Raw genomic sequence first — 23,345 nt, forward strand, 5'->3', positions numbered from 1 at the left:
GACACTCCAGTCTGCTGTCTTCCTCGTGTTGGCATCACTGATAAAAATTCCTGTCTTATTTCGCTACCACTCCTCTCTCTGTCTTTGGATTTTGTCAGTGGCAAGTGGCCAAACCTGGTCTGTTTGGGACCCCCAGAGCCAGGTGTTTTTGGCACCCTGTCCTCAGGTTACATTCCCTATGAATGTGTGTGTATGCATGTGTGTAAGTGCATGCACATGCATGCTTAAGAAGCCCATGTTGACCAGTTTCACCTATTTATTATAATAATGATGCTATCCTAAAACCTCACAGAACTTCCTATTATTCTCTGGTATAAATATCCATCTTATCTTATCCCCTTTATCTAGATTCTGAAAAGGGCTAGGGCTTACGTATTAGGTTCCATTAGGCTTTTCCACTTCACACAATGGAATCTCAACTCCAGTAAACATTTACACTTCCGTAGAAACTGATTTTCAAACAACTCCTCCACCCCTTTTGTAAAGTAAAGGCATCTTCACTTGAAATGAAAGCTTATGAGAAGATCGATATATTAAAAAGAGTGAAGTGATGCACTTCTGGGTGAGGAAAATAAAGGGGACAGGGGTGGAGGAAGGGGCAGGTATCCTATCCATGTAGTCATCTTATCATCCCTTCTTCCCCATCCTCTGCACTAGCTTTTGCCTTTAGAGAATTCCCTCAGAACAAGGCTAAGGATGATTTACTGTTTGACAGTATTGATTAGAACTATTTTTAGCATATTCTAAATGCATTTTGGCTTCAAAAGTATAGTTCTTTGAAGCAGTGAGAATGGTTCACTAGAAAAAGAAGTAATTTGTTTCTAGAGTAAGTTGTATAAAAATGGTGAGACATAAATTGTATCACATCATACCCTGTCTTCAAGAACTCTCAAATGGATATAGAAAACCATGTTTAAGGGAAATATTTTCAACTAAATTTTCCAAATATTCTGGTTAGCCTTTATAAATGGCCAAAATGAGTAATTCTCTTTTTCCTAAATTTGTTTCTTTGTATTAATTGGAAATCTCTATATCCGTTTCCCGATTTCAAATGCAAAGTAACATTGTCAAGAAGTTGACAATGGCAACCATAAGAACTCTTAATCAGAAAGTTAGTCTGTGACCTTGAAGATACACAAATGACTCCTAAGATAAATCTCATCCAAGAGCAAAGGTCAGCATTTATTCCACATTTAACTTACAAGAAAGTACCTTCCTGGACATAAAGTTTTTTGTTTTAGAACGCCACTACCTAATCTATGAAGCCAAAATATAGAGTCATTAAAAGTATACATATATACTTTATAATACTCACCTGTGTTGACTGTATTACTGTAAGGTCATTTATATAGCAAAATCCTGCCCCCATAGCAGAACGAAGTCCCGCAGTCCCAAAAGTCATTCGGCAACAAAGACGATCTCGTAGCTCCTTGTTCATCCCATTCCGTAACAGATTTTCAATTTGCTCTTTTGTTTTGGGATTCTATAAAAAAGTATTAAGACTTAATTAGGATCACAAGCAGAGTCCTGAGATGAAGCCCTTCTGAGGAGCCAGTATTATGCATGTATCACAAGGTTCTAGATACACTATAAACTCCACAGTGCTACTTATCAATATTAGTATGTATACTAAAATAATACCTGCCCTCTATGGAGTTCCCCAAGGAGCCAGACCCTTACCTAAGAAGGTGATGCACATATCTCTAATTGTCATAGAAATTTTGGTAACACTACTCAAGAAATTGATAAACTTCTGAGCTATGGACCCTAAATAAGCCTCCTAATCAAAAACAACATTAATTAAATTAGAGTCTGTATTAAGTTTGAAAAGAAATATGGAACCTATTGGATAAAAGCCATCAACACATGCCTACCAATTACTTCCTAAACCTCTGTGATTCAAAATGACCAGATAAGCCTTCCGCTCTTTAAAGTCACAGAAAACCATTCAATGTATCTACAGTAAAGGTGATCATAAAAAGGTCTTAGATATTAAATGTGGAATTGGTTAAGAATTAGAATGAAAATTCAGTCCAAACTTGGCTTGTGAGGCAGGACATGCCAACATCTGTATTTTAGGATTCTGTATTTCATTATCACATCCTTTAACTTATTTTCATAAAGCTCATGGATGCCCTTGATGGAAATATTACTTCATAAACAATTAACAAGTTTCAAATAGAAGTGCATTTATAATAAGAATAAAATTTGAATGGAATTTTCCAGTATTTTCCTTATAAGAGAAAGAGTCAAATATTATGAAAATAAGGTGAACCACAACTTTTCCCTTCTATACTATATATAGTATGGATTTAGTCCATACTAACAGCTTAGATCTTCTATGTCTATGGCCAATATAATGATAATGAATATTTAGAATGATAAACCAAGACACCTATAAGGCTCTAAATATTAGAGCATATTTGTACTTGCAAAGAAATAAAAACATATTAATACATAATTTCAACAAAAAGGTTTTCTGGTTATAGTGGAATTAAAGTAACCAGAGTACATGCCACAAACTAATGAGAAGCCATGGATATTCTGATTAATGGAAATTATAATCTGCTAAAAATGGATATAAATTTATGTATATGTATGCATGTATATATGAGTGTATGTATGTACATGTATAATGACCTTGGCTCACAAAATCTCCATTTCATAAATGGCACACACTAACAAATACACAGCCTACATAAAAATAGGAATAGCTATTAAGAGGAGAATTTAAATAATAGGTTACCTGGGCTACTCTATATTTTTCCAAAGTCTAAGATACTACCAGATTTGATACAGAGGTCAAAGAGACTTGAAGGTGGCTGACATTTAAAAATAGGTATAAGAATGGCAAAAATTGAAGATTAGAAAATTTCAGTTTTGTAGAGGGTACATGACAGTGTCATACCATGTTAATGACACAGTTAGTGACACAGAAATTGAGATAGTCCTGGGGGACTTGGCTGGCTCAGTGGGAAAAGCATGTGACTCTTGATCTTGGGGTCATGAGTGTTAGCCCCATGTTGGGTATAGAGATTACTAAAAATAAATAAACTTTAATTTTTAAAAAATAAATTAGGATAGTCCTTTTAGAGTGATATCACAGCAACTACCAAAATTTAAACTGTATATGCCTTTTGGCCGGTAAATATCTCTGTCCATAGCAATGTCTTTATTCAAACAAGATTTATTCATACAAGAATGCTGATTGCAGCATCTTACTGGTAGTATTATTACTGCTGTATTAATAAAGAAATTAAGATTTAGAGAGGGAGCCCATTAACAGGGAGCTAATACTGGAGGTCTAGACAGAATTTGAATCCAGGTTAGTCTGGTTCTAAATCCTGTATCATCTCACTACAAACAAACAAAATAATTATGTAGAGCAGGTTAATAATGTTCCTAGGAATAATGAACTCCAACTATAAAGCCAAACATTATTCCTTTTAATTACAACTATGTAAAATAAAAAATGACCCACCAGACATGAATATTATTAGGTTACTGAGTACTTCCTAATATTTAATTGCACAGTTACTAGAGTAGGACTTAAAAGTTCCATTCTCTGTTATAAACATTATAACCAGTCCTAACCTAATTCCTGTTCTGAAAAAGATTAAAATAGGGAAAAATAAAAATGGATAAAGAATCATGATGCATTAGACATAAGTATATTTTTATGGTGAAAAGTGCAAAGTGATTATGGTGACAAGCAAATGAAATCTACTTTAATTAAAAAAATTTTTTTTAATGTTTATTTATTTCTGAGAGACACAGAGAGACGCAGCACAAGAGGGAGAGGGCAGAGACAGAGGGAGACACAGAATCCGAAGCAGGCTCCAGGCTTTGAGCTGTCAGCACAGAGCCTGATGCGGGGCTTGAACCCATGAACCATGAAATCGTGGCCTGAGCCGAAGTCAGTCGCCCAACCGACTGAGCCACCCAGGCATCCCTGAAAGCTACTTCAAAATGCAGATTTCTCCACTATTTTATAGCTGGACGTTAACTTAGATGTTGATGTTACAAGTGTTTAAAAATACACCTAAAAGGCAATCTATGTAGCCATGATTATCATATATTTTCCATGTGGATGAAATTACATTTCTATTTTGTTGTCATCTTCAAACAACTATGATTTTTATAAGCTATCATATTATGAAGACTCTAAAGAACTACAAATTATTTTTAAATACTCTTTCCACATAGAACTCAGATATATTAAATGAAAAGGAAAGAAGTGTATATAAAATGTTTTAATTTGTATAAAAAGAGGTATGTGAATATTTATATATCATTCCAGAAATAATCCATGCTAATATAAAACACTAAAAATAGTGATTATTTCTGATGGGGAAACCAGGGATGAGATCTGAGGCAGAAAATTTACTTTATTGTACAGCTTTGGTACTGTTTGGATATTTTATGTACATACCTTGGATATTTTATGTACGTAACTTATTTTATGGTAAAAACTAGATAAGTATCTCTGATGGCTGAGAAAAACTACTATTTGTGTGTCTACATGGATACTTTTTATCTCACAAATTGTTCTTTTTGTCACTCACAGAAGGTTATTAATAAAACATATGTGGGAGCTTTCTCAAATACAAATTATTGTTTGCTTTCTAAATGTGCTCTCTTATTTACAATGTATTCATCACTTGAATACAGAGCAGCCTAATCAGCAAAAAAAGAAAAAAATGGTTCAAGTAATGCCAACGGTAAAGAAACCTCTAAAATTATACTGTAAGTCTATGGAGAAGTTATTTGATCTACATACCTTTTAGAAATGTACTTAATGATCTCCTATATAAAATGGAAATCATTTAGAAAGTAACTGCATTCAATCTGAACTAAATTTGCTCTTAACTAGTGTATTTTAGAATCTTAATAATTTTAGTACCCCAAAAAAGTAATCCTGCAGAAAATCCAAAAAGATTTTAGTGACTACTAGCATTTTCTATACTTCATCAGGAAGAAAGCTGATTGTTTAGTAGGGAAATCAGTAAGCTAAAGGATACAGAATTAAAGCCATGCATTATTTTCAAAGGTTACCTGTTTACCCAAAATTTTCCTTTAGGTTCTAATCCTATGGAGTGATGCAACTTTATATGGCTGAAATGAAGAAAAGAAAGTGTCTTCTTACATAATACTCTGTGGAGTTTTGTTTTTTCCATAGCGTAGGTCCGTAAGACCCATATTCAAAGAAAACATGAAAGAACGGATTTAAAAAAAAAAAAAAAGCAGCACTTTATATATATAAAGAGAAGTACCTCTTTTAACAAACCTCTTACAAATTTTCATAGATGTGAATAAAGGTATATGCCAGACCAAAATCATTCCAACTCTACCCGCCACTAAATGAAAGAATTAGTATTCATTTATGAAGGATTATACTGGATTTACTCATGCTTTTCTGAACCTGTTCTGTTCATAATTAGGGGGCTTCTGTATTATCTATGTGTAATAAATATAAATGTATATAAAAGTATACAAAAATAATCATCATATAAAACAAGTTTGTCAATGAAGAATTCACCTATAAATCTTCTTTCCTACTTCGTTTATAAATCTAATATTTGCATAATTTTTATATAACTTGAATCTACTCTATTAATATTCTAGTACTAAACCTAACAGTTTAAAAACAATTTAATTATTATTATATATATGGCATATATATATATATATATATCTGGCAACCATCTGGTTTGTTCTCTGTATTTATGATTCTATTCCTGGGTTTTGTTTACTCATTTATCTTTCATATTCCAAATATAAGTAAAATAATTTCTCCATCCTTAAAAAAATTGTAGAAATTAGCAAAAATTAAATTGGTTAGATAACAAATTTGAACGACTATACTTATACAAAATAAGATTTCATTAATAATAATTGGCTTAATAAAGCTTTAGTAATAACCACTTAATGAATATAAAAATCATATCCAGGAAATAAAGATTCTAACTACTCAAAAAGCAGAAAATAAGACTTCAATGATATTGAACAATGATATTGTTATCACTTAAGTATAATACTACATATGCCATAATTAGTGTGAAAGATAAAAATGTTGATTATTTCATTTCAAAACTTAAGATTACATAGATGTAGTCATTTTTTAACTTATGGATTTTTTTCTAACAAAACACACACATCTGTTCAATAATATAGTCATACTTAAGTCTCTACTAGGTTTTAAACAAAAAATATTTCTCATACAAGACAGTCAAAATAAAACATTTCAAATGTTTGCTGTTTTTTTCTAGGTATTCTGACACACACTTTTGATTGAAACTGCTCTTAAAAAATAAAGTCTTAATTTAAAAAACAACAGAAAATATATCATCTTGGTAGATGCAGAGAAAGCATTTGAAAAAATTCAACACCCAATAGCTACTTTAAAATATTTCAGTAAATGCTGAATAGTAAATCTACTAGGCATCTACCCAAGAGAAATGAAACATTCACACGAAGACCTATAAATGAATTTTAATGATAGATTTAATCTTAATAGTTAAAACCTGTTGAACAAATAAACAAATTATTGTACATCCATAAAATGGAATAACATTCAGCAATAAAAAGGAATAAATTGCTGATATAGAAAACAAAATGGATAAATCATACAAGTAGGGAAGCTAGACACAAAAAGCCTACATATTATATGATTTTTATAAAAGAAAACTACAGGAACAATAAAGAACTATTACAAGTTAATAAAACGACAACCAAATTTAAAAAGGGGCAAAGTATTCACTAAAGAAAATATGCAGGGGCGCCTGGGTGGCTCAGTCAGTTAAGCCGCTGACTTCAGCTCAGGTCATGATCTCACAGTTCATGGGTTTGAGTCCCGTGTCAGGCTCTGGGATTGACAGCTAGCTCAGAGCCTGGAGCCTGCTTCAGATTCTGTACCTCCCTCTCTCTCTGACCCTCCCCTGCTCACGCTGTCTCTCTCTCAGAAATTGAAAAAAAAAAAAGAAAGAAAGAAAATATGTAGGGGCGCCTGGGTGGCTCAGTCGGTTAAGCATCTGACTTCAGCTCAGGTCATGATCTCATGCTTTGTGGGTTCGAGCTCCGTGTAGGGCTCTTGGCTGACAGCTAGCACCCTAGAGCCTGCTTTGGATTCTGTGTCTCCCTCTCTCTCTGACCCTCCCCTGCTCACGCTGTCTCTCTCTCTCTCTCTCTCTCAGAAATAAATAAAACATAAAAAATTAAAAAAAAATGTAAGTAGCCAATAAGCTAAATAAGTACTGATTCATGCTACAACATGCATGAAATCTGAAATGTGCCAAGTGAAAGAAGGCACACACAAAAGGCCACATATAACAATAGTATGGTTCCATTTATATAAAAGGTCCAGATAGGCAAATCTAGACAGAAGGATAGTTGTAAGGAGCTGGGGGGGAAGGAAGAATGGGGAGTGATCACTAATGGATATAGGGTTCTTTCTGGGATGACTAAAACGTTTGGGAATTAGATAGTGGTGGGGCACCTGGGTGGCTCAGGTGGTTAAGCGTCCAACTTCAGCTCACGTCATGATCTCGCAGTTGGGGGTTCGAGGCTAGTGTTGGACTCTGTGCTGACAGCTCGGAGCCTGGAGCCTGCTTTGGATTCTGTTTCTTCCTCTCTCTTTGCCCTCCCCTGCCCTCTCAAAAATAAGTAAACATTAAAAAAACTTAGATACTGGTGACAATTGCACAATCTTTTGAACATACTAAATAAAACCCATTGAATTATGCATTCTAAAATAGTAAATGTTATTTCACATTATGTGAATTATGTCTCAATTAACAACTTCAGGACAAGTCAAATCAGTAGTTACAAGGGCTGTAGCAAGGGGAATCACTACAGAAGGGCACAAGGGAACTTTCTGCAGTGATAGAAATGCTCTTTGACTGTGATGTTGGTTATTCAACTGTATACACTTTTCAAACTTCATTAAGTGGAACACTCAAAAGAACTAAATTTACTGTCAATTTCGTAAATGTAAATTAGACCTCAATAAGGTGACTTTAAAAACAAAGCATATAGAAAAACTCTAACACTGAGTTTGAATTACAAGAAATATGCATTAATCCAGATGCAGTGTTTTACCTTACAATGTATGAATTAATGACAAAAAATATTAGGTGCTTTTTTTCTATTCCCTTTATAAAACATTTGAAAAGTATTTTTAATACTTTTAATTTTTAATGTTAAAAATTACACTTGAAAGATACTTGAATTCTCTTTATGAAGTAGAGTTTTTTAAGACATATAAATTACAAAAATAAATTAACAGGTGTGAATTGTACTGTTGCATAAATATCAGCTCTCTTACTGTTAAGCTTTTCCTGATAATTATGTAAAAGTTCCTTGATGTTGGGGAGAGAAGACATTTAAGTCATTAATTCTATACAGTTAGGAATCTAACTTTACAGAAACCACTTATGGAACTTACTACCTTTGTAAAATATGACATTTCTACTTAGAGAAAGAACATCTTATGTTGTATTTGATGTTATTTTATTGTTAACTTGCACTAAAGCTTCTGCTTCTAATTAGGGATAAGTTAACAGCATACACATTTTCAAAAGTTATATATTATAAAAAATATAATTCTTCAACTTTGATTTGAGGGTTTTCAGACATTGAAATATTTTTCACGAAGTGCTTTTTTTTTAAAAGGAGCTGTTTAAATTCCAGAGTTATCTTTACTTGATTAAATACAGGAAAAACAGAACTATTTTTCATACAAACAGGAAATTCAGACAAAAGTCTAGTATTCCTAGATATGCCTTGGTTACTCGGAGGAAAGGAGGAAGAGAGGAGAATAGGATCAGTACAGTGGATATGGGAATTTAAACTGACCCTGTAACTTATTTTTTTAAAAAGGAGATATGACGCAAACCTGGCAAAATATTGTAACAAAATAGGAGTTGTTTATCATTCTCTGTGTTTAAATATTTTTTTAATGTTTTATTTATTTTTGAGACAGGCAGAGTATGAATGGGGAAGGGGCAGAGAGAGAAGGAGACACAGAATCCAGAGCAGGCTCCAGGCTCTGAAATGTTAGCACAGAGTCCTACACTGGGCTCGAAACCAAGAGCAATGAGACCATGACCTGAGCTGAAGTTGGACAGTTAACCAACTGAGCCACCCAGAAGCCCTTCATTCTCTGTGTTTTTAAAATGGATAGGACAATCTGTTAAAAGGGCTCATTACTTCTTTAGTTTTCTTGGAAGGCTCTATAATCATCCTAATGTAAAACCTTGTTATCCATAATTCTAAGAGTCTCCGGGCTACCCTCCCTATCTCCAACCCACCTCATCCTAATTACATACTGCCAGATTAATCACCCAAGAACCAACATTAGAGTCCAATTCCAGTTACCTCAAATATAAAGGTCAGGAAGGGCGGGAATCATATCCCAAAGGGCAGAGGAGTTCAAAATCTTTTTGGATTCAAATACTCTCTCCATTTCTCTGAACCTGAGTTTGTATATAGGTTAAAAATGAGAATAACAAGGTGCCTGAGTGGCTCAGTCGGTTGGGCGTCCAACTTTGGTTCAGGTCATGATCTTGCTGTTCGTGGGTTCGAGCCTTGCATTGGGCTCTGTGCTGACAGCACTGAGCCTGGAGACTGCTTTGGATTCTGTGTTTCCCTCTCTCTCTACCCCTCCCTCACTCACGGTCTGTCTCTCTCTCTCAAAAAAAAAAAAAAAATTAAAAAAAAATGAGAATAACAACTACCTCAAACAATCCTTGAAGGATTAAGAAATTTTTTTTTTTTTTTACATGAAAGCATCTATTAACACATCTGGCACATGATCACTCAATAAACACTAGATTTCCTTTTTCCTTTGTGTAACCTAAATTGCCACCGCAGTCCAACACATACACAATACTTGAATTAAAAAAAAAATCTTCATTGTTCTTGCATATTGCCCAGTTTCACTTTCCTGGTCAGTTTCATTTTCCATTTTATTCTTCTATTTCTCCCACATTAAATTTTCTGTCACCCGATTCCTCATCTATTCCTATCCTATTTTTCCTTCAAAGCCCAGCTCAAATTCTACTTCTTACATAGCCTTCCTGACTTTGAATTCCTATCACTCTTAAAAAGTAGCCCCAGAACTTGACCCTTAATTGTTCTTCATTTGTATTCTAAATATTATTATTAATTGTGACTATATATTTCCTAGTTTAAAAACATAATAATACAGATAAAGCTATAGACATCTTTGACTATTATCTTCAGTCTCAGACCCCTCCTGTAGGGGAGCAAGTAGTGTTGTGATGTATCCTTCTAGACCTTTACTGGAATCTACATATCCATAGAAATGCAGTTTAGCTTTCTTTCTTTTTATTTTATATACATGGTATCAAATTGCATATGATGTTCTATAACTTGCTTATTTCACTTAACATATCTTGGAGAGCCTTTCAATACATACAGATCTATTTTTGTTTTGTTTTATTCCTGTTTTACTGAGAAATAATTGACATCACTAAATTTAAAGTGTACAATATGATGGTTTAATTTATACATACAATCGACCCTTGAAACACAAGTTTGGCAGGTCCACTTACATGCAGATTTTTTTGGATAAAGTCAGTACAATAAAGTAAATGTATTTTCCTTATGATTTTCTTAACATTTTCAAAACAAAATGTCTAATTTACTTTATTGTACAAATATAGTATATAAAACATATAACATACAAATCTGTGTTAATTGATTGCTTATGTTATCAGCAAGACTTCTGTCAACAGTAGGTTATTGTTTTTTTGGGAATCAAAAGTTACATGCAGATTTTTTACTACATGGGGTGTTTGTGCCCCAACCTTCATGTGGTTGAAGGTATTATGAAATGATTACATGATAGGTTTAGTTAACATCCATCATCTTACACAGATACAATAAAAGGAAAAAAATTTCTCTTTGTGATGAAAACTCTTAGGATCTACTTTCTTAACAACTTTTCCTGTATATCATACAGCAGTGTAAACTGTAATAAAATTGCCCATTACATCCCTGTACTTACTTATCTTATAGCCAGAAATTTTTACCCTTTGACCACCTTCCTCCAATTCTGTACCCTCCCCCCCCCCCACAGTAACCACAAATCTGATCTATGAGTTTGGTGTCGTTTTTTTGGGGTTTTTTGGGTCTTTTTAGATTCCATATGTAAGTAAGAACATAGTGTTTGTCTTTCTTGTCTGACTTACTTCCCTTAGCATATTGCCCTCAAGTTCCATTCATATTATCACAAATAGTAGGATTTTCTCATTTTTTTATGCCTGAATAATATTCCATGGTGAATATATACCATAACTTTTTAATCCATTCATCCCAGACCTACTCTATTCAACTGTTGTAGTGTTTCAATTTGTTTATCTTTTCCCCTTTGGTGTGCATTTAGGTTTTTTCTAATATTTACCTGTATAAATAATGAAATATTTCAGAGGAAAAATAAGATGAGAAAAATTCTGAAGCAGAAACCACAAAATAAAACTACTATTAAAAAAAACCCCACTATTTACAAGAAAGAGATTTTCTGATGAGTGAAAGCCAAAAGGTCTATGTATCTGAGCATAGGATTTTTCATTTATAATTTTATATTATTTAAAACATTTTTTATATTCTTTTGGGCATAAGATATGACGATATCACAGTTTTGTATGGTAAGATTTGGTGCTCATTAAATTATCTGGTGTGAAGTATCCCATGCAGGATTAGATACAGTACCTACCTGTCTATTCTCTTCCACCAGCATTATTTTCTCCATTCACTCTCAACACCAGAGGGCAGCAGCCTTAGTACTAATTAGCAGTCAAGTAAAGAGAAAGTGGCTAATGAAAAAATATTAAAACAAAATTTTTTACTCTTTTATTTATTTCTGAGAGGGAGAAAGAGACAGCGTGAGCAGGGGAGGGTCAGAAAGAGAGGGAGACACAGAATCTGAAACAGGCTCCAGGCTCCGAGCCGGTTGTCAGCACAGAGCCCGATGCGGAGCTCGAACCCACGAACCCCGAGATCATGACCTGAGCCAAAGTCGGATGCTTAACCAACTGAGCCACCCAGGTGCCCCTGAAAAAATATTTTAGTAAAATTTGCACTAAATTATTAAACCTTTTGTTTTGGGAGAAAATATTTCAGAAAAACAGAACAGATATATAAAATATGTAAAAACAATTAAACAAGCTAAGAGGATGAAAGAATCCTAATTTAGATAATCCAGGGAAGGACTGTGAAAATCTGAGTTGGTGAAATATAATACTTACATTCTTTGGTTAGTTCAATACATCTTACAAGTAAAATCTGGAAGAACAAAATGAAGACAATACCTTTTCATTAGGTTCTCCAGATTCTCTCAGATTTTCCAAATAGGAGGAAAGGAAGAAATAAAGATATAATTCTAGATCAAAGATATATCCACATAGGCTTTCTAATGGCCTTGTAGAAAACTTGAAGGAACTAAACAAAAATCCTTTATGAAAGAAAAAATAGGGCAAAGAATAAAATAAAAAGAATAAAATTTTCTGCCCCCAAATAAAAGGCAGAAACAGTCTGCCGATATATTTTAAAAATCTCAGGTGGGAAAGAATGAGGTGCTTTCAAATATAAATCCTTTCCCTTTCAAATATACATATATGTATATATATATATACATATTTGAAATATTTAAATGTTTGAAAAAAATATTTTTTTAATTCATAGACTTTACTTGTTTTTAACTTAAAAAATTATTTAAACTCTACTCTCAACATGGGGCTCAAACTCATGACCGTGAGATCAAGTCACATGCTGTCACTGATCCAGCCAGGTACCCCTAGACTTTACTTTTTAGAACAGTTTTAGTTTGACAGAAATTTGAGCAGATAGTACAGAGAGTTCCCATAAATGGCCTTGCTCAGTTTTCCATGTTGTTAACATCTTGTATTAGTGTGGTACATTTGCTGTAGTTGATCCAATACTAATCTATTTTTTAAAATATTTTTTATTATTTTTAAGTAACCTCTACACCTAACATGGGATGGGGCTCGAGATCACAACCCCAAGATCAAGACTCCCACACTCCACTGACTGAGCCAGCCAGGTGCCCTTAATCCAATATTATGAACTGAAGTCCATAGTTTACATACGGCTTTTAACAAATACGTAATGCCATATATCCACCATTATAGTAGCATACAGAGTAGCTTCACTGCTCTAAAAACCCCTTGTGTTCCATCTACTCCTTCCTTTCCCCCTGATAACCAGTCATTTTTAAAAACTGTCTCATTTTACCTGTTTTTAAAATGACATATAGTTGGAGTCAGATAGTATGTAGCTTTTTCAGAATGGCTTCTTTCATGGGGTAGTATGTATTTAAAGTTTCTTAATTGTGTTAATGCCTCATTTCTTTTTGTGGCTTGATAGCTCATTTTTTAAAAACTGATGAATTGGACCACCTGGGTGGCTCAGTCAGTTAAGCATCCCACTCTTGATTTTGGCTCAGGTCACGATCTCACAGTTCATGAAATCGAGCCCCATGTCGGGGTCTGCACTAACACGTGGAGCCTGCTTAGGATTCTCTCTCTCCCCCTCTCTCTCTGCCTCTTCCCCATGTGTGTGTGCGCACGGCGCACTCTCTCTCTCCCAAAATAAATAAATAAACTTTAAAAAATCGATGAATAATATTCTACTGTATGGATATACCAAATTTGTTTACCTATCACCTACTGAAGAACATCTTGGTTGCTTCCAGTTTTGAGTATATTTTTAAGTTGAAAAACACAATAAGCCAAAACCCTATTTATGCTGATAATATCTACATTTTGTTCTGGCAATCCCACTTCTGGGTATATAGCCAAAAGAATTGAAAGCAGGGTCTTGACGAGATATTTGCATATCTGTGCTCACAGCAGCACTATTCGCAACAGCCAAGGGTGGATGCAACCCAAATGTCCACAGATGGATGAATGGATAAACAAAATGTGGTATAGCATATTACTCAGCCTTAAAGAAGGAAATCCTGTCATATGCTACAATATGACGAACCTGAAAGATATTATGCTAAGTGAAATAAGCCAGTCATAAAAAGACAAATACTGTATGATTCTCTTTATATGAGATATCCAAAGTAGTCAAACTCATAGAAACAGGGTAGAATAGTAGTTATTAGCTGGGAGGAGGGGCAAAGGGGACTTCTGTAATGGACAGAGTTTCAGATTTGCAAGATGAAAAAGTTGTGGAGATCCATGTCACAACACTGTGAATATAATTAACACTAGCAAACTATACACTTAAAAAATGCATAAGATTGTAAATTTTATGTTATATACTTTTTCACCACAATAAAAAATAATTAAATCTTGTGTTTTGTCTTCAGGTTGATCCTCAAAATTGAAAGTAATGTAAGCACAAGGTTAAGATCATCTAAATATTGTTTACTAAGGATCTATGTAGTGGCTGTGTATAAAATTTGCTTCTGTTCAGGCCTACTTATATCTCCTGAAGGTATTGAGATCAAAAAGATTTTTTTCTTAAGCTCTATCAATTAGGTGTTCAAAATCGTGCCCTGTTTTACTTTCATGTTCAAATTGTAACTTGCTTGCTCAGGTCTTCCTTCCTTCCTCCTCCCCTCCTTTCCTCTCTACCATCTCTGGATAATAGCTTTTCTCTTTTAAATGTTGTTGCCAGAAAAACATACCATTTTTTCCACACCATTAATATCAACTAGCTTTTTATTATTGATGCATAGAGGTCACACTCTGTTTCAAGACACATTTCTTGAAGCCCGATATGGATCTAGGGCACTATTGTCATCTGGGATTTCTTTACATTGGGGTAGTTCCTCCATGTCAACTTCCCTTCTATTTCCTACTTCCTTTTGCTGTAGGTTTCCTCAACTTAACCTTTTATATTTTCTATTGCGTTTGGCAAAAGGTAGAGGGATATAGTCATTTATTTTTCTCCTAACTTCTAAGAGCTCATTCCTATTTTTGATGCCTTTCTCATGACATCTTCCCTCATTTGATGGAATTCTCTTTTTAAATTTAACTTAAAAAAATTTTAAGTTCTATGTACCTCATTAACCTTGGTTTTGTTTTTTCTCTGGAGCCATTGCTTTGTTCTTCTTGTTTTCAATGCTGCTTGTTTTCTTTACGTAACTTGATCCTTGGTCAGTCATTGACATCCACAGATTATTCTGTGAAAATGGGATGAGCTTTCTCTGTTTTTGTATATGTAGGTATGTTATCTGCCAGTCTCCCTTTTTGTTGTTGTTGTTGTTTACTTATTTTTGAAAGAGAGGGAGTGTGGGAGGGACAGAGAGAGGGAGACAGAAGATATGAAGTGAGCTCTGCACGGACAACAGAGAGCCCAATGCTAGGCTGGATCTCAGGAGCTCAAACTCACATATATTGAGATCATGACCTGAGCACTGAACTTACCCAACTGAGCCACCCAGGTGCCCTCTGCCAGTCTCTTCTTAAATAAAATGGGCAATTAGGAGCTCTGGATTTGTGAGTTAGGCTTACTGTTCTGTAGACTATTAGCACTAATTACATTATTTAAACTTACAAGAATACCTAAAACATAACTACTGAAATTTAGGAGAGGTAGAGAACAATGTAAGTTAGCTCTGATTTTTTTACAGCGTATATTTGACAAATAACATAAAATAAACATAAACATAATAAAACAAATCAAGGACTAGTGATACTAGCATAATATTTAATCTTTTGATGGTAACCATGAGAATAACTAAGAACAAATAGCTAAAAATGGTTTTTAAGGAGCAAACTGAAAATAAGCAGCAGTTAGGAATATTGTTTTTTATTAGGTTACCTTTTGTACTTTTTAAAAATCATAAGCATGCATTTCTTTGAAATAAATAAAAATGAAGTGAAGATGAAATGGTAGAAACTGAGGGGAAAATGTAAGAAATTTGAAAATAAAAAGAAAAAATGAGTTTTATTTCTAAGAAGGAAAATAAATTCAAACCCTCATTTATCTGTACTAAATTTTTCACACAGAGGGAGAATGTTGTTGCCAAGGAGACCAAAGCAACTGTTGAGCCGCAAATTCAGCTCTTTAAAAAAAATCCATGACATTTATTCTGCAATTACATCCTACTCAGTTTTTACAAAAGCCAATAAAATAGTTTTAATGAAGTCCTTGAAACCTGGTGTATGATGTCACTAACATTTACTAAATATTCAAGTTCTTGAGTCTAAGTGTAGTGATAAGACAACTAGAGTCAGGGCACCTGGGTGGCTCAGTGGGTTAAGCGTCCGACTTTGGCTCAGGTCATGATCTCACGGTTCATGGGTTTGAGCCCCGCTTCGGGCTCTGTGCTGACAGCCAGCTCAGAGCCTGGAGCCTATTTCAGATTCTGTATCTCCCTCTCTCTCTGACCCTCCCCTGGTCATGCTGTCTCCCTCTCTCAGAAATAAATAAAACATTAAAAAAAAAAATTTTTTTTTTTAAAGAAAACTAGAGTAAAGGTCAGATGATCTACTCTCAACTCTATGGCTGAAAAGCCATACATCCTTAAGTCATTTACCTTTTATGAAACTAAGTTTCTTTACTTGTAAAAATGGGGAAAACTACTATCTAGCTTGCCTACAATGCAGGATCTAGGCTTCCAGGCCAGCTTAAAGACCAAATCAAGTATTAGAAAAATGTGAACCAAAAAAAGTATAAATCCATAAAAACTGGATGAACTAAGTGGCAGATCCAACCTCTGGTCCAGGCTCTACCCAAACTGGATAACTTTCACAACTTCTTTATGTCTCTATACAATGAAATTAGACTAGACTACCTTTGTAGAGGTGCTTCTTGGGTGTCTTTTCCATCACATGATGATGATTAAAAGGAAATTCATTCACCTCTATTTTACTGGGCTATATTTTGCTTGCAAAGGTTTCACTGCTAGATATCTGAAAATCTCTGGCTTAGACTGAAGTCTTTTATTTCTATTTTCAGGCATTTCATAACCCTAACCTAACCTAATCTAACCCATCTTTACATTCTATTCTTTCTCAGCATACACTTACATTTTGAGACCAGAGTAGTCTACTATTTCTCAAATTGCCTTGGCCAAGCTCTGCCTGCACATTTTGTCAATATACAGTTGTGGCTGCTCCAACTTGCTGAACAGTGCTGCCCTGTGTCCTGATGCACTCCCCGCCCACACATTCAGACACCCAAACTTGAGCAGTACTCAATATTTTGACTGTAACTGCTTTCAAAAAGTTAAAATTTACAGTAGATTAGTATCAGGTGATAGTTGTCATGTTAAAGAGAACCTGGCTTCTAGGCCAGCTAAGATTTGTCTGTAATTTGATAGGATGTAAGAAAACACTGAAAGAAAGAAGTAGGAAGAAAGCGGGAGCTTTAGTCAGCCCCATAGAAAGGAGTGAGCACTATAGGAGAGTCATCTGTGCACCACCTGGAAGAAGAACACCTTGATCCATGGACTTGGGTTCCAGTGGTAAGAGAGTCCCATCATAGAAATGGATGCATTTACCTACTACAGGCCAATGCTGTTAAACATTCAGGCATATATCTGAATCCTTTTGATTTGAATTCATCATCTTTAACTTCCATATGGTGCATCTAGAAAATATCTTGACTAGAGACACATCCACTTATTTTATATCTGATCCATAAATTAATACAGCTGCATTGTGAATTCAGACATCAGGTTCAGTTTCTTGAGTCGGGTGAACCCATACCAAGACAAGACAGCCTATCAAATTAGTCTGACAGCACAGAAACTGAGGGTCAGATCCCAGACTATGGTAAATTTACCAAAAGAGTGCCACCCCAGAGAAACTATGTGAGGTACCCCAGACTACTCCAGTAAAAACCCTGTCTAGTTGCATTATTTTCCTTTTAACACTTACCCACACTTTTGTTTATTCAAGGCCAATAAACACATACTAAAGCTTTTCTATGACCTCTACATACCTTTCCAATAATTTCTCTCTATGTACCCTCTATGTACTCTCTACGCGCAACGGAAACAAATGTTCTAAGCACACAGTTTCTCTCTCTGCTTGCAATAGTCCTCCTCCCTATGTTGAGAAATCTAAATTCTATCTAATTCTGAAAGTTCAACACAAATAACACTTTTTTTCATGAAGATTTTTCTAAGTACACCATGCTAACAAGTACACCATCAAGGCTAAGACGAGCAATTTTGTTGATCTAGGCAAGCAGAGTCATTGAGAATCAGCCACATTTGATAGGTTTCCTTTTTCACTAAATAGATAATAATCAGGTATTAAACTCAGTTTCTCTTCTAAAGGACTATGCTGTCAGTGCGTAATGTAATAAATGCTATAAGTTTGATGTATTATTTTATATTTCTGCACTCTCAATTTCAGTGCCCTGGGATATAGCCTAGGTTACCCACTATCAATCTGTAGCAAGTACACATTTGTTTACCAATTAAAAGTATTCTTTCCCATTATGAGGGGGGTCAGTTAAGTAACTGTTTATTATTTTTATTAAATAATTATTTAAATTACTTGGATCTATCCTTCAGTTAAAGGCACTTATTACTTGTTCCCTTTGTGAGATTTTGTTTTATTTTCCCTTCTATGTTGTTTGAAGATATGATCCACATCTATTTCATCTTTGTATCCCCCACAAGGTTTTAGCTAGTATCTTACACAGGGAGGGCACTTTAAATATAATTTAAGACTTTCTCTTCCATTTTCAGTCAAGGCTCCCCTCAGTCTTTTTATATTTATCCTGGTTTTATAAAGTCGTCTTTGATCATCCCACTCCACAGGTCACTCTTACTTTTGTTCCAATAAGGCCTGCCTACAAAACATATAATTGCCAGCAATACTACCCTAGTGTTATCTTTTTCTGTGTATATGCATTTTATAGTCTTTTTAGATTTCAGTATTTCCCAATAATATCTAGGCACAGCATAAACAATTAATGCATATTGATTCATTCAGCCAATCTTTAAAAAAAAAAAAACAATCAATAAACTCATTAGGAAAAGTATACTCAAAACTGGCACCTAAAGAGAACAAAAGACTCATCCATGGCAATGAAAACAAATTCCTATAGTTGGGGTCAAAAGCCTTGACATATTTAGTAGTTGCTAGTAAGCTAAATTCTGTTGGAATTCTACAAGTGTTTTCAAGTTTCATGAGTCTTCCTTTCTCTTTAAGGACACAAAAATGCCCAACCACATTCATTTCCTAAAAATATCAATGAAAGCAGATGTCTTTAAACAAAAACAATTAACTATATTAAACATACAGTTATCATTCATTTGTAATTTGGTTAGGTTTCCCTGCTGAAGACATTTATATAGTCGGTTTGTAGTACATTTGATTTTAAGCCTTGGCTCTTATGCTAAACCCACTTCTGGCAAATGGCTTTAAAGTTATTTGCATTTTACACATCCTTATAGTAATTAATGGGATATCACATATTCTGCACACTTGACTTAAAAATATACCTATATGGTCAAATTCTATAATAAGGGAATTATTTCTTTAATTTGATATTTGAATCAGAACACTCTAGAGCCTTCCTGCTCCAAGTGTGGTCCACAGACCAGCAGGATTGGTATCACCTGAAAGCTCATTTCTGAGGCCGAATCTCAGACCCTACCCCAGGCCTACTAAATGGAAATCTGCATTTTAGATTCCCAGGTGATCTGTAAACACTTTAAGGTTTGAGAAGCACTGGTTTAGACTCTAGAGGAAGAACATAATGTCTAAGATGCACACAATCAAGTAACCATAACTAATTGTAATTGCTTATTTGTTGGTCTTACCTGCTTAATGAAGGCTTGTTGAGGGCAGAACCCTTTCTATTTCCTCAGGACTACTATTCATTCCCTGGCCCTAACACGCTCTGAAAACATTACCCAATACACAATACGTATTTTTTGCTAAATGCATGAATGACTGAGCAAAGTAAAAATAAAACTTTTTCAGAAAGTGAATCCTTTAGGGAATTCTTTTGTACAACACAATTTCATATACTACCATACTAATTCCCTAATTCAGTATTATGAATTCCATTTCAAATACATTGGGTTCTCTACTTCAACAAATGCACTTAATGCACTTGACAAAGCAAAAGCTTAGATCATCTTCCTTTGTTGGAGTCACCAGTGGCCTCTTTTACAAGTGAGAGAGCTGCATTTTAACTCTGGCTCTCACAGATCCATCCCATATGCCTGGACAAGATGAAGTCACCCCAACAACTTGGAACGGGTGGCGGGCGTAAAGGAGGAAAAGGGATGAGTTAAGCAAAAACAATTCCGTATCAGGAGCATCATATGAAACCTGGAAAACATGATTCTTTGAACAGAATACTTCCAGAAAATAACTCCCGGCAAGAGAAATAAAGAGGTAAGAAAACTCTTCCTTTTCAAGAGCAAAAGGTAGATAACTAGAGAATACCACTAGCGACAACCTAGCGACGCAAGGTGGAAACACACCAGACCAGAAGTAAAGCAGAGAGCGGTTACAGACATCTCAAAAGGGTACCAAAAGCCACTTTCAGGTTTGCAGAGAAGGAAGTCAAAGGAGAAGAAAGAGGAAAGGAAATAGTGCTAGGAAGAGTAGAACTTACGACATGATAATGATAAAATAACAATAATAATAATTTTTTTAAAGAGACGACATGCACTTGAAAGGCGGGGCTGTGGGTGAGAAAGAGAGGCTGCAATTCCGCGAACTGCAAAAGGAAGTGACCACAGGTAGCTCCGCTCAGATGGTCCCGGAGAGGCGGCCCAGGCAGGCATAGGTGGGTGGCAACGCCCGGCTCCGCTGGCCCCCGCCCCAGGGCGGGAGCCATCTCCTCTGCAGCCTGCTGAGCACCGGGTGCGGACGGGAAAGGACAGACTGTGTATGGGAGGGCGCGCGGGGGGACAGGGCTGATGCCAGGCTGAACAGGTACCCACCTTATCCCAACGGAGCCACTGCCCGATGGCCGTGTCTAGCTGAGGATCCCCGGTGTGGTAGGGGGCGTGGAGCAGGTTGGAGTTCAGGTCTCCTTCTGCGTTTTCAGCCATGGCAGCCGGACTGGGGCGTGAGGGCGTGGGGGGGGGGGGGGCGGCGAAGACACTGAGTTGGGGGCCGGAGGCTGAGATGCGCTCACCAGGGTTCTGACGCCCCCTCCTCACTGAAGGGCATCGGAGACCGACCGCAGGGTGTCTGAACCAGCGCCTGCCGCAGCTCTGGGAAAGCAGGAGAGAGAGGCGATGCGGCCACCCGCTCCCTTCTAGACCAGCTCCGGGTCTCCTTCTGGGCGAACGGACTGAGGCGGTCCCGCCGCGAGAGAACAACAACAGTCCCAGATGTCTGGGTCTCGGCTGCCGCCGCCGCCGCCACCGCCACCGCCCTCGGCGCTCTATGCCCCGCCTCCTGGCCCCGCCCCTTCCCGCCCCTGCTGATTTAAGTCCCTGGGGCTTGAGGCACCAGCAGAGCGTACGATACTGCTGCCTCCGCAGTAAGAGAAGCTGGGATCCGCTGGGGTGTGACGGGTTGGGGCGCGGCTTTTTTTTTTTTTAATTTGTTTTTTGCCACGCGCCTTTTCCTTGTTACAGTCCCCACACACTCCCACGCGTCTCCTTTTTCTCTATCTGCTGCCCAGGCCGCTACCAGCACGCTGCTTCGGCGCTTGCTCCGCGGACCCCGGCGCGCGTGCAGGTCCCCCTGCCTCAGCTTGAGGCACGCGCTAGGCGGGAGGGTACACGGGCCTGTTTCCGCACGGCCTCACGGGAGTTGTAGTAATTTTCTGTCCTCGACATCTGTAGAGACCGCCGCAAAGACTACAACTCCCAGCGGCTGCCCGCTTTCCCTTTCATCAAAGGAAAAAGATCTGCCTTGAAGCTATTCCTTACGGACGCGCCCTATCCTTGCATTGCTGCGTAACGTGGCCCTAGAATTAAATTATTTTAAGCCAGGACTGATGCAGTAAGGGGAGCATTGGTATCCATTTAATGCTTTACAGTCTAGCAATCGTGTTTTATCGCTTCAACCGTCTTGTGAGGTAGGTGGGCGTGATCTAGCCCTAATTTACAAACAAAGAGGAAACCGCCTGTGCCTATGAAGGGGGTTTTTCAAAAAGGCAGAATTCCTAAGTGTTGGAACCAACCTCGTTTCACATCTCAGCTGGCCGTTCTGCTGCTGCAGTGGGGTGGGAGGGAGAACAAGATGACTGAAAAAATAGACAAAGAAGTTAAGGAGGGAAGATGGGTCAGCATTTAACCATAACACAAGCAACCATGTCCAGGCGTCAAAAGAGAGGTAAAAAGCAATGACAATAGGCATACGGAGGAGGAAAGGAGATTATTGGAATAAATTTCAGGGTGTTGTTTTTGTTTTGTTTTGTTTTTCTTTTTTGCCTCTCTGCTATGGAAAGCTCACCTTGCAAAGTCACACAACTTGAGGTCTGGGAGATGCTGAGCAGGGATTACCTGTCAGACACTCAGTTTCTTGGTTTGGCCTTCTTATGATGGCTCTATGATTTTGGCCGAGTATCTTACAGCTTTTTTGTAAAGAGGGTGTAATAATATTTTACACCATGGCTCTACAGTAACTTAATAAATGGCTTTAGAATGCTTAAAGGTTCACAGATAAAAGACATAATAAATTCAAAATACTTATTTTCTTTCCTTTAACAAGCCATTTACCATAATAAAATCCAAGCTACCAAGGTACAGAAAGATCATAGTGCCAATTCCTGAAAAATAATGTGCCATGGTTGGGATTTACAGTCTTTGCTAAGAAGTTGGGTGTTTCTTTTATGGAATTAGCAGCTTCTTTTAATCACAGAAGGCCTGGGAAACAATGACATGTCCTGAAAAGAAATTAATGGTTCACTGTCATCACCATTATTGTTCATGACAAATGCTAATTAGGTATTTACACTATGCTAAGCATCATGCTAAGAGGTGAGGTTACAATAAAGTATATAACAGGGGCCACCTGGGTGGCTCAGTTAAGCATCTGCCTTCAGCTCAGAGGTCATGATGTCGCAGTTCTTAAGTGAGAGTCCCACGTCGGGCTCTGTGCTGACAGCTAGCTGAGAGCCTGGAGCCTGTTTCGGATTCTGTGTCTCCCTCTCTCTCTGACCCTCCCCTGCTCATGCTGTCTCTCTTTCTCAGAAATAAATAAAACATTAAAAAAAGAAAAAGTATATAACAAAACTGTATTTCCCCAAAAAAAGTATCTGGGGAGACAGGATATATGTGAGAAAAGATAGCCCATGATAAACAGCAAATGCTTGCTTCAGAAAACTGTCAAAGAATTCAGAGCCTGAGGTGGTCAATAAAAGCAACAAGCAGCAGGAGGGACAAGCACTGGGCTTTAAAGGACAAAAGA

The 23,345-nt window shown here is 36.6% G+C and overlaps 1 protein-coding gene across 1 annotated transcript in view; it reads right to left on the reverse strand.

Annotated features, from left to right (window-relative positions):
• PGM2L1 (phosphoglucomutase 2 like 1) overlaps window positions 1-21,353 on the reverse strand; it is a 44,856-nt gene extending 23,503 nt beyond the window's left edge. Inside the window, exons 1-2 of the mRNA XM_039228791.1 lie at window positions 20,921-21,353; window positions 1,316-1,483 (exon numbers count right to left, since the gene is read on the reverse strand). Of these exons, the coding sequence (XP_039084722.1) occupies window positions 1,316-1,483; window positions 20,921-21,031 (279 nt within the window). The 5' untranslated portion in view covers window positions 21,032-21,353. The remainder of the gene's footprint in view (window positions 1-1,315; window positions 1,484-20,920) is intronic.
• Window positions 21,354-23,345: the final 1,992 nt, after the last annotated feature.

The sequence above is a fragment of the Hyaena hyaena genome, unplaced genomic scaffold (genome assembly GCF_003009895.1).
Source record: "Hyaena hyaena isolate Hyena2069 unplaced genomic scaffold, ASM300989v1 scaffold_34, whole genome shotgun sequence".
Taxonomy (NCBI): Eukaryota; Metazoa; Chordata; class Mammalia; order Carnivora; family Hyaenidae; genus Hyaena; species Hyaena hyaena.